This window comes from Amphibalanus amphitrite, unplaced genomic scaffold, assembly GCF_019059575.1.
Source record: "Amphibalanus amphitrite isolate SeventyFive unplaced genomic scaffold, NRLGWU_Aamphi_draft 000003F_arrow, whole genome shotgun sequence".
NCBI classification, from domain to species: Eukaryota; Metazoa; Arthropoda; class Thecostraca; order Balanomorpha; family Balanidae; genus Amphibalanus; species Amphibalanus amphitrite.
Window position 1 is genome coordinate 2539845 of NW_024881500.1, and position 15704 is coordinate 2555548.

The following is a 15704-nucleotide window of genomic DNA, read 5'->3' on the forward strand; positions in this document are numbered from 1 at the left end:
TTAAGGTGGGAGGGTCCCTTTAATGAACGGTAAACGTTAAACGATCTCGCTGGTGTAGTCTGTAGTCGATATCCTAAGTGGAATTCATCATCGATGAGAGTCGTGTGTCATTGACCTTCGTAATATATTTCAATAGGTTGATGTTGAATTGTTATTTCAACAGGCTGATGTCGAACTGTTCAATGCGAACCGCTTTGATCCATATTCCATGTCCACCGAACCATCGGTAATCGGTAAAAATCGCACCAATCACTTCCTAGCCAGGTCGGCCAGTGCGCTCAGCGCCCGACCGCTGACCCGGTAAGCCTCCCAGCCCTCCTTCTCAGACAGATTATCGGCACCGATCCTCTTATAAAACTCCTTTGCACTGGCGTTCCAGTTCAACACTGAGAAGTTCAGCCGCGCGCAGCCGGAGTCCACGGCCCAGCCGGCTACCTGAGCGATTAGTCTCCTGCCCAGGCCGGTACCCCGTGCTCCGGGGGTTACGTAGAGGTCCTCCAGGTACAGTGAGAGGCCCTGCCACGTGGAGTAGGTGAAGAAGTGCAGTGCGAAGCCGAGCAGGGTGCCGGCGCGGTCCAGCACGTGGCACGTGTAGGCGGGCGGACGGCCGTTGGAGGGGAAGCCGTCGTTCTGCAGTGTCTCCAACGTCATCTCGACACACTCGGGCATTTTCTCGTACTCGGCCAGCTCCTGTGTGGAGGAGAGAGGGTGTTCGGGTCAATTGGTCAATAGAGGACAGTGGGGAGGTCACTAGAGAAAGTGATACCATTTCATTGTCAGAGATGGGTCTTTGTGACATTGGTGAAACAACCAACGGGTAAACAGGACTTGTCTTGTTCGATTCTTCATAATCTCGTATTATTTATATGGGACCGGGGTATCCACTTACCCGGACGAGGCCAAGAATTTGTTCGCAGTCTTCTTTGACCGCTTTCCTTACGATCACCTCCGAGTCAGTCATTGTTGTTCTGTTCTGTGAGATGTCTAATCTGTAAGGAAACAATATGGTTAATCAGAATTTCAGAACACACTCGTTCGTGCCAATTCACGCCATGAAACATTAGGTACTCGCATGTAAAATGGTTTCTAATTTTGGTGTTCAATTGTTCATTCATAAAGGGCGCTACAAAATGTTCGTCGAACGTTTGAACATTGCTTTCCAAAGTGTGCCGCATTATTTGTGCTTGGGCAAATGAGACCTCGCAAGTTGTTGGCAGAGCTGCATTGTTATGCTTTCGCATGAAAAAATGACCGACCGCCCAAATCAATACCTTACACAGTGACACACCCAAAGGCTAGGAATTACATCGAGTTTCTCACCTAACGGCAAACGATCGTTGACTGGCAACGAGCCAAAAAATAATCAATGGTCAGCCGGCTTTAGAGTGACGCAAAGTCTTGACAAGTGCACTGGATACTATCTGAATCGCTTGCAATATTGACAAAGGCACTGTGTCGCTAACAATATGTAGGTAGGTACAGGGTACTACGAGGGGCTATCGAAAAGTTCTGATCATCACATAGAAGATACTAGGGTGACCCGCGTGCTCCGCAACGCGAAAAGGGATATTTTCGATCGGCGGGTGTTCGGTTGTTCTTGTGTCGGTTGGGTTATCTATCCATTTCGGTCGATTGTTTTTTGACGGCTAAACGTTTTGGTTTGTGGAAAAAATATCCACCGCATCGAGGTGCCCGTGTCTGATAAGCATGCTTTCCACTTCAGAATCTGTCAAATGTGCTTTATAATTGAGGTGCGTAGTTTTAAGACAAATGAAAGGCGTAGATAATTTTCGCTAAAAATCGTTTTGCAGAGGTTTAAAACATTTATATTTTTAAGAATACTGTTGCTTGTCATGCAAACGTGATGATTGGATCTTGGAGAGAATTGAATGCTCTTTCTAATGATAGCATTTTCAATTGTCAAGCGTATCAGGTTAAGCAGCAAATCCCGTGTATCTTTTTAGTGGCACATTATGGACAAATACCATTTTAATTCAGCGATTTTTTCCACATTGTTTTTGATCAATTAGCTGTCCACAATTTTTCCATGAGAGGCGGTACATTTCTCTTGGCAATTGACGTTGTTTCAACTCTCTCAGTCTGATGGTCACGGGAAAATAAAATAAAATCCAAAATGCGTTTAAAATGGCACTTTTTGAAATGAAATTGCCCTCACACTTGCACGTGGCGCGTGCCACCCCTGCACCGCACACTATTCGATTGCCCGTTCGATTCTCTACACGATGCTGTTTTCCCCGTGCCGATCGGGCGCACGGTTACCGAGATATTGCACGGGGAACGGACCCGTGTCGGGCAAATTTAGCCATTTTCGCCCATTTTTGCCAGCCGATTTATACATGTCAAGTCTATGACGCGAATTTGCACTTTTTGGGCACGCGCCACGCGCTCGCTATCGATCCGATCGAGTCGAGACCGCTCAAAGGCACGTTGTCCATCCTTGTTCTATAACTTGCGCAAATTTCAGCGCGGTAGGTGCAACGGTGTGATCTGTAACCCGCGCTACGTAGCACCATGTCGCGACCTTCGTAATAGACAGAAACTACGCCCTCCTCAAATAGTAATATAGATAGACCGATTTTGATTATTTTTGGTTGGTATTATATTTGGTTCTTAAGAACAATGCTCCCGCAAAGAGAATCCTGAGAAGTGGTTTTATCTTATGTAGGAGAGACTTAGAAGTAAAAAAGATGAGTATTTGGCCCATTGAGGACCGAACCGTCATCCAACTAATGCATTTGAAACGGTATCACACTGAGAAAATACATCAAGAACGTGAAATTAGTTTATGGCGAGGAAAGCCCATCTCATGCACTTACCGAAAATGAAGAAATAATTTTCAACTTGGTTGCATGGCCCTTGCAGGGGAGTCAAGAAGTGAGTGACTACCAGTGACTGACAAGGTGGTGACTGTGAAGGAAGTGGAGGACCTCATCCTTACAGATCGTCGTGTGGCCTTTCAAATGACTGTGCAACAGAAAGGTCTCAATGCTGGCAGTGCCTGAAAATATTATCAGCGAAGAACTATAGACGATAAAGGAGTCAGCCCGCTTAGAAGTTCGCGTGTCTACTTTGTTCAAGAGAAAAATGCGTCTTGGCCTTTCGAAATGAAAACTACCGACCGGGTGTTCATTAATGAATGGAATAAAGTAGGTAGGCACCAGAAAGATATATTTTCATCTCACGTTATCAAATCACACAATGCATTTTCAAGAGGGTTTATCATTTATGATGACATCATCGCGATCACCGCTTGCCACTTGTGTCTCCTACAGGAAGTGCTCAAAGTAACACCTTCACTCCGCCACGCACGGCTCTGCCCGGCGCTGTGTGTGCCGGACCATCTTCCTCATCTGCTCCTCGCTTATGTTCTGGCGAAGTCCTCCACGACCTTTTTCAGTTTTTTGATTGTTTCCGGCTCCGATTCTACCACGCGATTCAAAGCTTGGGTCCAGAACGAGAAATCCAGGCAGCACAGGTAGGGACTGTATGCGGGCCAGTGCAGATGGGTGCCTCCGCGCGAGATGATCCGATCGTTGAACTTCGATCGAGGGAGGCCAATCATGACAGAATCAGGATCTTCCATACCTTTCCAATGGACATTTTAAGCTCTTCGCACGCCTGCCGAGCATGAGCTGTGGCATTTTTCCGGAAGAAATCCTTGACCTTTTCCATTTCACCAGGGGTCATCGGCTGGCGTCCGGAGCGCACACATGGCCGTGTCGCTGCAACCATCCTAAATCTCTCCACTAAACGCTGAAAAGCATTCAGATGTGGTATTTGGTATTGCTGCTGGTTTTCTAGGAGAGAGCTTAAGGCGGAAAGCCCGTCTAACTACGGTAAGACTTTCCAACCCGGCACAGTTCTCCACAACCCAGCCCGCTAGTTCATAATTGAACGGCGAGTTTGTCTTGAAGTGCCGATTTGGGCTCTTCGAAACCAGAGCCATTCATAAGCGTTTGGATAACGCTGTGATTAAAGTTATCATGTATTAAAAAATGATAAAGCCTATGTTTCATATTTACAAGGAAAAAAATGCGCTCACGTGATTTATTGTTATCACGTGACGTAGCTACTTTATTCCATTCATTAATGAACACCCGGTAGGTCTTTTTTTTAGGAAATTGAAGACAGCTTCGATCATTTGATGACTTGTGACGAATGCTGGGTCTATGTGTATGATCCAGAGACAAAAAGATGATCAAGAAGTTTAAGCACGGCACATCTGTCCTTATTAACCCGCGCCCTGCTGGGGGGGGGGTGTTTGAACACCCCCCCTTGTGGTTTTTCGCGAATATCTAAAAAACGGCGGCGCGGAGCGCCGCCGTTTTTGGTACACCTTATCATACATCAATTCTACACATGTTGTGAAAATTTCAGACCAAGGTCATTCAAGGTCAGGTCACCAGGTCACTTGAAGTGACCTCACCTCATAAAAAGTTTCAATGTCTGTCATAGCTACACCGAGTGACCGATCGCTTTGAAACTTTCAGCGATCGCTAAGAGCAATAGTATGTACAAAATGTATATCTCAGAATTTTGATATCGATGACCTAAGGTCAGGTCAATTTTGCGACCTCCCCATTATAAGTCAATGGGAGAAAATTGAAATGCGCCTCTTTTGGACGAAAGACATTATAAACACTCCCAAACACCGAATTACAAGTGGTTTAGACACACTGAACATGAAAATGGTGTTCGTGACCCTTGTTTATGCCCTGAGGTCATCTTAGGTCACGAATGGTATCTATCAGTTTTTCGCAAATAACTTTTGATAGAGGCATGCTAGAGCGATGAAAACGCCTTAGATGTGTTCAGCTCGACGATACGGATCGACTGATATGCAATATGACCCTTTCCGGTCAGGTCATGACCTTGACCTGAGGTCAAATTTTCAAGTTGACCTTTCAAGGTCAAGTTATAGTTCATTCGATGCGTCTTGACGAGAGGAACACGATGCCGGTAAAAATAAGCTCGTAGAGGGCTTGGGTCAAAAGTTATTGCAGAAAAACTGTTTCCGAAAAAATCGGCTATTTTTGCAGTTTTTGCCCCCTGCAGGCAAAACCGTTGACGTTAGGTCAAATCTGAGAGAATTACTCAGAAAGGGCGTTAATAGGGCTATCGAATGCGCTTTTCTGCGGCGCTGTAGCTCTATTGGTTCCCGAGTTATGCGTTGGCTTCTTGGAAATTTTCGACATTCGACCTGGAAATCGGCGAAATTTTGCCTTCAATGACCTCTGGTGACCTGACCTTTGACCTGACCAAAAAATTGACCGAAGTGATTTCGTCATTATTTTTGACGCTCTTTCGAACGCCGCCTTCCGCGTATCGCTACGTGGCCCAGGAGCCGAGTTACAAGGGGGGGGGGTGTTCAAACACCCCCCCCCCCCCAGCAGGGCGTGGAAATCCAGGACCCCCAGCCGGGCGCGGGTTAAAAGGCGAAGATGCAGAAGCCGATATGGAAGGTCGATGCTATCAGTGTTGTGGATCTGGTGTAGGATAGTCATTACCGACTGTCTTGATGATGGTCGGATAATGATAAGCAAGCACTACTGCACACTTTTGAAGAAGTTGCGAGATGGCCTCAAGCAGAATGGCCGCCAAAAAGCCCAAGAAAGATGTTTTATCCGCACCGACATCGCCCCCGCCCATTCGTCCTGAACTGCGATTGAAGAAACAACATGATGTGGACATTAAATCCTACCGCATCTAAGAAATTCACCTGACCGGGTATTAACTGACTCTTGATTGTTACGGGAGATGAAGAATCCACAGTATGACCGGTGAGTTAACCCTCGCCCATGTAGGGGGGGGGGGTTGGTGCAACCCCCCCCCTGAGGTTTTTCGGAAATAGTGCAAAAACGGCGGCGCGCAGCGCCGCCAAATTTTGGGTACCTGATGGAGCAAACCTTGCGCATCTTTTGATAAAAAAAAATTTGACCGGGTCATGTCAGGTCACGGAGTTATGACGTCACAAAGGGAACAGCCTCCGGCCGGATTTTCACAAACTGAGTGCCAACGCCCGAGGTTTCCTGCCGATGGTACGGAGATCGGTTGATGGATCGTGATGAAACTTCCCATGCATGTTGGGGCAAGTATTGGCTATCATATGGTATAAGAAACTTGACCGGGTCAGGTCAGGTCACGGAGCTATGACGTCACAAGAGGAACAGCGTCCGGTACTATTTTTGAAAAGCGCCCGAACCACTATTTTGCTAATTCTTGTCACCTCAATGGGAATATGCAGCAATATTAGCTTCTATAGGGAGCAAATGGACCTCCCAAATCCAAAAATACAATCAGATTTCAAAAAGTTAAATTTTGATTTTTCGAATTTCTGCCGCCGACTGTGACCTTGCCGACTTCCGGCGCTCCCAACGCGCCATTTTTAGAGCTAGGGAAACGAAATACATACCAAACGATAGAGAATTGATCAAGGAACACGGTAGTGAAGGTTTCAAGTCGATATCTCCAACCGTTTTGCCGCAATCGCCGCCGAAAGTTGAAAAAAGTCTATTTTTCCGAAAATTTGACCTTTGACCGGTCAAAAGTAGGTCAAATGTTGACCTAGGACCAAAAAATATACCACCAATCGCGAGATCTCGGCGAGAGCAATCCGTTGGTCTTTTCCGCTAAGCTCTACGACGCTCCGTTTTCAAACGCCAAGGGGGGGGGTCGCACCAACCCCCCCCCCTGCATGGGCGAAGGTGGCAGATCGCCGTTTACGGGCGAGGGTTAAGGACAGAAATGACGTCATTGATGAGGTGGAGCAGCAGGGGCGGATCCAGGAATTTTCGGGAGGGGGGGGGGGGGCGGCAAGTCGAAGTAGGGGCGACCTGGGAATCCGGGGGCGCTCCATACAAAGGGGGCGCCAAACCGTCAAAATCGGGAGCTAAAAGCCCGCGCCGTGCTAGGGGGCGTTATCGCGCTCCCCCTCAGGTTTTCGCAAATATCTGAAAAACGGCTGCGCGCAGCGCCGCCATTTTCAGCATACCTTATCATGCATCTTTTTTGCACATGTTGTAAAAATGTCTGACGCGGGTGATGGAAGGTCAGGTCACCAGGTTATGCCAAGTGACCTAGCCCAAGAAAAAGTTCAAATGCCATTGCCATCGCCATCAAATGCCATTCATACCATTGCTATACCGAATGAATGATTGCTTTGAAGTTTGAACCTTTCAGCGATTGATGAAAGCAACACTATTCATGAAATGTATATCTCGGAATTTCGATATCTGTGACCTAAGGTCAGGTCAGTTGTGCGACGTCTCCATTAGGTAGGTAGGTATAATTAAGTCTTTGGGAGAAAACTGAAAGGCATCTCTTTTGGACGAGCGCCATTCTAGACAATATCAAGCATTGGGATACATATAAAATTAACACACTGAATAAGAACATTGCACCTAGTGTGACCACTCATTATGTCCCAGAGGTCATCCCATGTCATGAAGTGTCCGCAGCAGTTTTTTTTTTAGATAACTTTTGATAGATTCAAGCTAGAGAGATAAAAACACCTCAGCTGTGTTCAGCTCGACGATGCGCATCGACTGCTATGCAGCATGACTTTTCCCGGTCAGGTCATGACCTTGACCTGAGGTCAAATTCTCAAAATTACCTTTCATAAGGTCAACCTTTAGTTTGTTCGACGTGTCTTGACGACAGAAACGCAATGCTGGCAAACATAATGTCGAGACTCTCTTGAGTCAAAAGTTATTGCAGGAAAACATTGTTCGTAAAAAGGCTATTTTTAGGGTCTTTTGCCCTCTGAAGGCTAAACCGTTGACCTGAGGTCAAATCTGAGCGCAGCTTGCAGAAACACCTTTAAAAGGGCTATCGAATGCGCTTTTCTGCGGCGCTATAGCTCTATTGGTTTCCGAGTTATGTGCCGCTGCTTCGAAAACGGAAAAATGTTGAAACAGGCAACATTTTACCTTTGATGACCTCTGGTGACCTGACATTCGACCTGATCTAAAAAAATGACCGTTTTGTTTTCGTCCTGTTTTTTGACGATCTTTCGAATGCCGCTTATCGCGTGTCACTACGCGGCCCAGGAGCAGAGTTAGACGAGGGAGTGTGCCCCCCCCCTCCCCAGCAGGACACAGAAAACTCAGACCACCAGCACGGCACGGGTTAAAAGTCGTAGATGGGCACCGCTACCCTAGCAAAAGATATTAGCAAAAAGGTGGCCTCCATTTACTGGTACAGTCCTTCTTCTCCCGGTGATGCCCCCTCCTTTTTCTGGAAGCGTCTTACTTATGCTGGTATGCCTCACTTCCCGGGGGCGCCCAACCTCTGCTTGGATCGCCCAATCCATTATGGAGAGACCCACTTTGCTTAAGTCGCCTCATTTCTTCCTTCTAAGAACGACCAATTTGCTGTAGGCGGCCCACTTATCTGGGACGCCCATCTTCTGCTAGAAGTGCCGCTCTTCTTCCTGATGCGTCCTACTTCTACTACGAGTGCACCTTTTCTGTTAGGGCGCCCCTTTGCTGCTGAGGAGTCTTTTTTCTACTGTGAATAGGGCGGCCCTCTCCTGTTGGGCGACCCCAAATTCTGCTGGAGGCGCCCCACTTCTGCCCAACTTTTGGTGGGGTGCCCCTCTCTTGCAGGGGGCACTTCTCTTTTGCTGGAGACGCCACTCTTGTGGGGGCGCCCTTCCACTGCGGGGAACGTCTCTCTTCTGCCAGAGGCACCCCTTTTCTTCTTATGGGGCTCCTGTTTTTTTTTTCTGGGGCGAGGCGACCCTCTGCTGCTCGGAACGGGGCACGCCTCTCCTTTTACTGGGGCACCGCCCCTCTGCTGGGGTTGCCCTTCCGCTGTCGTCAGGGGCGCCCCTCCTAGTAGAATATACTCCTTTTCTTTTTGTAATGGGGCGCCCCTCTTCTACCGGGGGCGCCCATCTTCTGCTGGGGCGTCTGTCTTCTGCCGGATATTGTCAATGGGGCACCCCTATCCTGTTTGGCGGGCCCAACCTCTGCTGGAGGCTCCCTATTTCTGATTAACTTTTGCTGTGGCGCCTCTCTTCTGCTGGGGCGCCCCTCTTCTGCTTGGGGCGCCCGTCTCCTGCTGGAGACCCCTCTCTTCTGCTGGGGCGCCCCTCTTCTGCCAGTGGCACCCATTTTCTTATTATGGGGCTCCTTTTTTGCTGGGGCGCCCAGCTGCTGTCAGGGCGCCCCTCTTCTCGGAATGGGGGCGCCTCTCTCCTTTTTCTGGGGCGTCGCTCCTCTTCAGGGGGACACGTCTCCTGCTAAGGGTGCCCTTCCGCTGCCAGGGGCGCCCCTCTTGAACAGAAGGTATTTTATATTCTTGTAACGAGACGCCCTCTTCTGCTGGGGGCGCCCATCTGCTGCTGGGGCGACTCTCATTTGCTGGGAATAGGCAATTGGGCGTCACTCTCCTGCTTGGTGAGCCCAACTTCTGCTGGAGGCGCCCTATTTCTGCTGAACCTTTGCTGTGTCGCCGCTCTTCTGCTCGGGGCGCCCTCTCTGCCGCGGGATATGGGCGCCTTTTTCGGATGGCGGGGGGGGGGGGGGCGGCCGCCCCCGTCGCCCCCCCTGGATCCGCGCCTGTGGAGCAGTGATTTACGGGACAGTGCGAAGGTCCTACAATGACCGCCTGAGGCAGCTCAAGAAACGATGCAATAAGTTTGCGGTCATGTGTGGTGACTTGTAAAGGAGTCATGAACATCATGTAAAAAATCAAATTTCTATCATATCTAATTCATGGTGATGATCAGAACTTTTCGATACCCCCTCGTACAGGATAAGGGACATGGGTCAAACGAAAGATACCTAAACATCATTGGCAGTCGGCGCGGCCTAAAGCCACAATCCATCAGTAATAATTAGGCAAAGTATTTGACGATGCACTGTAAACAATACGGATTACAGAACATAGCTACGTCATGGATGAGATAACACGTCAACTCCCTAACAACCGTAAACACTCACCAGTTGCCTGTCTTTCCAAGCCTAGCGGCTAGCACAGGGTTCCTCAGCTCACAGGCCTCAGTAACCGACTGGAGCCGGCTGGTCATTTGATCTGGGGTGGGGACAAGGGGAAGGGAGGGGGGGGGGGCTGGCGACATCTGGATACCATCCTGGTCCATGAACAGGCCGAGTATAACATGATGTGTCTCGACGGGCGTCTGTGAGCAGACTCGTTTATTTATCCATAAATCTGACGTAGCATACTGCTCGGGAAAGTTATTGTTATAAACGGAATGAAAGGGCAGTCACCGCCGTGTCGCTAGGAGCGAAAGAACGGTTTTGTTTCTCACAAGTCACACTGCATTTGTGACTTATTTTCTGTTTTCTTGTTTGCTTTTAATAAGCCGACGGTTCCACGTGTAGAACACTGAAGGCTGTGTTGAGATGACCATGTTGGTTGGTTGGTTGTGTGTATATGTTTTTTGTTTTCAATTATGTCTCTCAGGGCTGAACGCTATGTAATTGTATGTAATAGAAACATCTGCTCCAGCCCAACGACTGCCTCCGTGAACAGGCTGAAGAAGACCGAAAAAAATGGGAAAATGCGCTTACCAGTCTATCACCAGGACCCACAGGCGCTGCCCGTTCCCAACAAACAATATCTTGCTTTCTAGGTATAATATATGTATGTTTTTGCATATACCTATCTATCAGTCATGAATTAGGCATAACTTGTGGACTCAAATAATAATTCATAGAAATTGATCGCTAAGTATTTTGATTATAGGTATTACTTAGCAGTTCCCAAAAGCCAATGCGATTGACCTGGACAGGATCAATGAACAGTTCTGAAGATTGCAGAATCGTGATCGTGCCCACTGCCCAGTCCTCTCACCTGGGAAGCTATGATTATGAACTCAAAATCTCTCCTCTCCACACTGCCGGACGACCGCTACGCGACTGCTGCTGCTGCTGAGCCGCTGAGGCTTCCACCCGAGCACATACCCCGCTTTCACAATCAACAGCGAGGTTGTTTGCCAGTGATTTACGCACTTTGTGCAGCATTTCATTCAAAGCTGTGGCGTCACCGCATAGGATTATGGATGAGAAAAACAGCTTCAAGGAAACATGCTAGATTTACGTTGGATTTACCAAGACACACGGCAAACACCCTTATGCACACCGAGACAGGCAGGCGAGAAATTTATGCGTACGTACTACGTAGTTGGTGTTTAAAGCCCATTAGTGCCCAATGTTCCCATTTGGGAACATCGACAATTTTGGCTCTAGGCTCTGATCCTGGGATTGCACAGCGATTATGAATATTGGTTCTGGCATCTGAAGCCCTGAACAAAATTTAGCAGCCTAAAAAACTTGAATTTCACCCCTATAAAGCACCTCTCTTGATTTTTGAAATAGCCCTTTTTTGCCACACTGTACCTTCATCAAGAAAATAATTTCCTTAAAATCGATTTCTTGATAGATTTCCTTATAATTTCCAGTAATGCTTCAACAATAAGTTCAATTGTACGGGAGAAATATCAAAAGAAATGCTTCACCACAAAAGCGTCGGGGACTTCCAAAATTTGGATGTTCCCAAATGGGAACATTAGGCACATCCACTGGCATGTCAGCTCATAATGGACTGACATTGGAAGGCAAAAGCGAAGCTCTTTTTCTCTCTCCTCGCGCTCTCTCATCTCTCTCTCTCTCTCTCTCTCTCTCTCTCTCTCTCTCTCTCTCTCTCTCTCTCTCTCTCCATCTCCCATTTCCTCCCTCCCTCTCTTTCTCACTCTCACTTGTTCTCAATTTCCACTGACTCAATTTGCACGTCCTCTCTGGCTGGTTCTGCTCTCACGCTAGGTCCTACACCCGGTGTGTCAAGTGACAGTATCGCTCACGTTACTGATGCTCGGATGATAGAGCGTCGTCTAGTCCAGTGTCATATCCGTCGGCGCCAATGTCAGCGAATGGAGTAGGGTCATTGGTATCGACGAGTCAAGAACGCTGGGCCAGGTGAGGGCAGAGCAGGGTGCGAGTCTCTTGGGCTGGGCGGAGATGTCGTCCTCCGGCTCCTGGAATGTCTTCAGACGCCTGCCTTGCACCATGTGTTCTTTGACAACTACTTCTCGTCGTATGCCTTGATGATAGCTCTCCGTCAAAGAGGCATCCGAGCAACGGGCACTGTGCGCGACAACAGGCTGAAGAAGTGTCTCCTGCCTGACAACAAAACTGCTGAAAAGGCGCCCAGGGGACAGCATTGGTACCAATCCACTAACGGGGTGCTGGCCGTGAAGTGAAGAGACAACAGGGCAGTGACAGTGGTCACAAATCACTCGGGCATCAGCCCACTCAAAGACGTGCAGCGCTGGTCGGGTGACGAAAAGAAAAAAGGTGACGGTCAAGCAGCCGAACCTCATATACGAATATAACCAGTACATGGGTGGCGTAGACCTAGTGGACGGAGCGGTGGCGGCTTACAGGCCTGTGATCCGGTGGAAGAAATGGTACGGCACGCTCGTCACCAACGCATTCGGTCTACTGAGAGTAGCCAGCTGGCGCATGTACCGCAGCTGCACCGGGAGAAGTGTGGACCAGCTGGTGTTCACTCGCGAGGTCGCATTGGAGCTCCTAAAAAAAAAAACGAGACAAGAGCCATGTCCGCCAAACGTCACCGGCAGCGGACCAGGATCCAGCAGCGGCCGGGTGACGGTGGTCTCCCGGACTGCACAAAACCACTTCATCGTCCCGGCTGCCACTCAAGGCCGCTGCAAGCTGTGTCAAAAAAAAAAAAAATACGCGTACAATGTGTAGCATCTGCCAAGTACGACTGCATAACCACTGCAGCCAGAACTACCACACCTAGGCTGCCGCCACGGTGCTGGTATGGCACTGCAGACGCATATGTAGTATACACTGATGCTCTGACACTGCTGACTAATCCCGAGCAACGGGCACTGTGCGCGACACAGGCTTGAGATGTCTCGCTTCGACAGGTGAGACACTTTGGTGATGGATGGAAAACTGATATCGCTGGCTTGTGATTTATCGTTCTAAATGTCTCGCTCTACCGTAAGAGTAGAATAAAACGACTTTGGGTGTCAAAAATGTGTGTTGACAAGGGTCGATCAGTGAAGTGAGACCACGATCTCATTGTGGATAGTGCCAAGGTCAAAAAGAAGAAAAAGCCCTTCTTTAAAACGTTGTATAATATGTGTTTCTACTGTTGCTTTCTTCATTTCTATCCGCATACTGCATACGCCTCTTACCCCCCATTTGTGCCCAATGTTCCCAAATGGGAACATAATTTTTCACCAAGTTCGAAATTTGTTAGGGTAAAACCAATGCCACAGCTGGAATCAGTGACGTCGAAAACCTTCGGAACACCATTCGAAATATCAAATATCGCCGTATTTATATGCTTGGTCATTAATGGGCTAAATGCGTATTACGTAGGATGCCTTATTAACCGTATTAAACATTTATGGATAAATACTTTTAAGCGTGGAGCTCGATGGTGATGTCCATTTTTTCTTACGAGTACGTTTTTGGTCGAAAAGAATTTACAAAATGCATGTACCTACCTATCATGATCGTGAAGCAATCTCGAGCAATTGCCAAGATTTAGTCCAAGATTTTGGAAAATATGAAATGATAATATAAAGTTTTTAGATAGCAGTCTGATAATTCATTTTACTGGTTATTGACAGTCTAATGGCCTTGAGGTACAACATGTGTGTAGGAACATCTTTTTGTGATTTTATAATTTTTAAACAGATGCCATTTTTGTTAAAAAAAACTCGGGAATCATGACGTTTACCCACAATTTAGCGTTTTTCGTTTGAATTACCTACTTTTTTCTTCCTGTCACTCGCAGTAATCGTTGGGTTCAAACAATCATGATATTGCCAAATTGATGTGGCTAGGGCGAACATTTATATAGTTCTTGAGTTGATATTACTTTAGCTGACTTGTTGACATGACCTTGCATGGCCTGTGTCTTCGACCTGGTTCTGACTGACCTATAATGGGCTGGATTTGGAACACGGGCCGGGTGCTGCTGCAGGCTCTGATTCACAACATCTGGCGACCTCTAATTCCCTTTAGTCCCAGAAGTCGTATATCAAGACATTTAGAGCTCTGGTTTACAAATAAAGTTAAGGCTATTGAAGGCATTTACATGTACATACGCTAGGCGCTAGTTATATTTCGTAGATAAGGTAAAGTAAGTGTTTAAAAACGTGTTCTTGCTGTTCGTGAGCATTTTATGTTTGAGTCACAAAAGGTCAGCTAATCCGACCAGGCTAATGACCTCTTCTCGAGAAATATAAAATGGATTTAATTCCAGCATGTCTGGAAAGTATAATAAAAATGTGTGCCATAAGCCTTTCTTTTGAGATATTTGCAAAACTAAACCATCCAAGCTCCCTTCATAGTGCACGGCCACGGGCTGAATGAGGCCGCACCTTTCCCAGTGCGGCCTCTGTGGTCGAGGATTCGAGCGAGACAAGGGCTGAGCGCTCAGCAGGCCAGCTTTGTCTGAGTGTCTCGCCCTCGCCAGATGTCCCCGTTGACCTCTGTGCCCCGGGGCAGCGGACGGTTCGCGCCGGGTCGGGTCAGGTCGGGTCAGTGCGGCGCAGACGGCCAGTGCGGACGGGGGGTACGCTCTGCGAGTGATTAGCTGGGGCTGCAGAAACCGTCACCAACGGACACTCACCAGGTATGGAGGCCGGCACCAGCACCAGAGAGACATCACCAGTCGTGACTGATGAGAGCAGCAGCATCACCAGTGTGTCACCATTGATGTCCGCCGGCACCAGCGGGCTATCGTCGGATTTCCCTAGCAGCACCAGCACCAGCGAACCGTCACCAGCCATGTCTTCAGGCTCAGACACCAGCGGGTCGTCACCAGCGAGGCCCTCGGACGCCGACACCAGTGGACCGTCACCAGGAAAGGGCTTAGACGCCGGCACCAGCGAGGCGTCACCAGCGGTGGCCTCGGACACTGGCACCAGCGGGATCTCAGTAACCTCAGACGTCGGAACTAGAGTTCTGCACGGCTGCAATTTTCCACAGCCTAGCCGCCCCGCAGCCGTGGCTCCACAGCCACAGCCGCCCACAGCCGTGGCAAACTGTGGGCAGCCAGCCGTCAGCCGGCCGTGGATACTTTCAATGAAATGCAACCAAATAGTATATAATAGGTTGTTTTTAGTTGAAACATATAGCCAAAAGCACATTGCAATGGGCTATAGATTCTCAAGCTCATGAAGCATCATAGGTTAAGTGGTTGTGTATCTGGCTTTAGGCCGAAGGCCTGAAGCCTGATGCGCAACGCATGCCTACACAAGCCCTTGCAAGGGGTTAAGAAAGATGGGTAGGTACCTACATCAACAGAAAACATAAACAACGAACCAGAATAGAAGCACTAGCAGTGTGGACATCTAATGCCAAATCCTGAAGCATGGTTGTAGGACAGAACAACAGACCCTGATGCTTTTCATTATCAATGTTAGGTATGGAAAATGAAACTCAAGTTGATGGACTGTCAAACAGTGATTGTCTCAAGGCTATAGAACTCCGATTGTCTAGTAAAAACTCTTGCTTCTTTCTTACCTTGCATATTTTCTGGGGTGTGATATGCCAGACTTGAAGCAGCCTTCTGGGCAAGTCTCAAACTAATTTGATATGCAAGGCATCAAAACACTAGTGAGCATCCAAGAAAGAAAAACATTCTTCTATTTTGATTTTCCAAATAAT

General features: G+C 48.1%; 1 protein-coding gene across 3 annotated transcripts; it reads right to left on the reverse strand.

The window, feature by feature from the left end:
* Positions 1 to 24: 24 nt before the first annotated feature.
* Positions 25 to 15704, reverse strand: LOC122369126 (thialysine N-epsilon-acetyltransferase-like). 3 transcript variants are annotated; one of them, XM_043343714.1, is made up of 3 exons: positions 15561 to 15704; positions 890 to 989; positions 25 to 690 (listed from the first exon to the last, which is right to left on the reverse strand). In XM_043343714.1, the coding sequence occupies exons 2-3, from the start codon at positions 959 to 961 to the stop codon at positions 250 to 252; spliced, it is 513 nt and encodes a 170-aa protein (XP_043199649.1). In that variant the 5' UTR covers positions 962 to 989; positions 15561 to 15704; the 3' UTR covers positions 25 to 249. The 3 variants fall into 3 exon arrangements, with proteins under 3 accessions (XP_043199649.1, XP_043199557.1, XP_043199729.1); XM_043343622.1 differs by lacking the exon at positions 15561 to 15704 and adding an exon at positions 10843 to 11433; XM_043343794.1 differs by lacking the exon at positions 15561 to 15704 and adding an exon at positions 9969 to 10038.

Coding starts and splice junctions, on each gene's coding strand:
- LOC122369126 (XM_043343714.1), bottom strand. CDS start 961: ATGACTGACTCGGAGGTGATCGTAAGGAAAGCGGTCAAAGAAGACTGC. Junction 691..889: donor AAATTCTTGGCCTCGTCCGG/GTAAGTGGATAC, acceptor TCCTCCACACAG/GAGCTGGCCGAGTACGAGAA.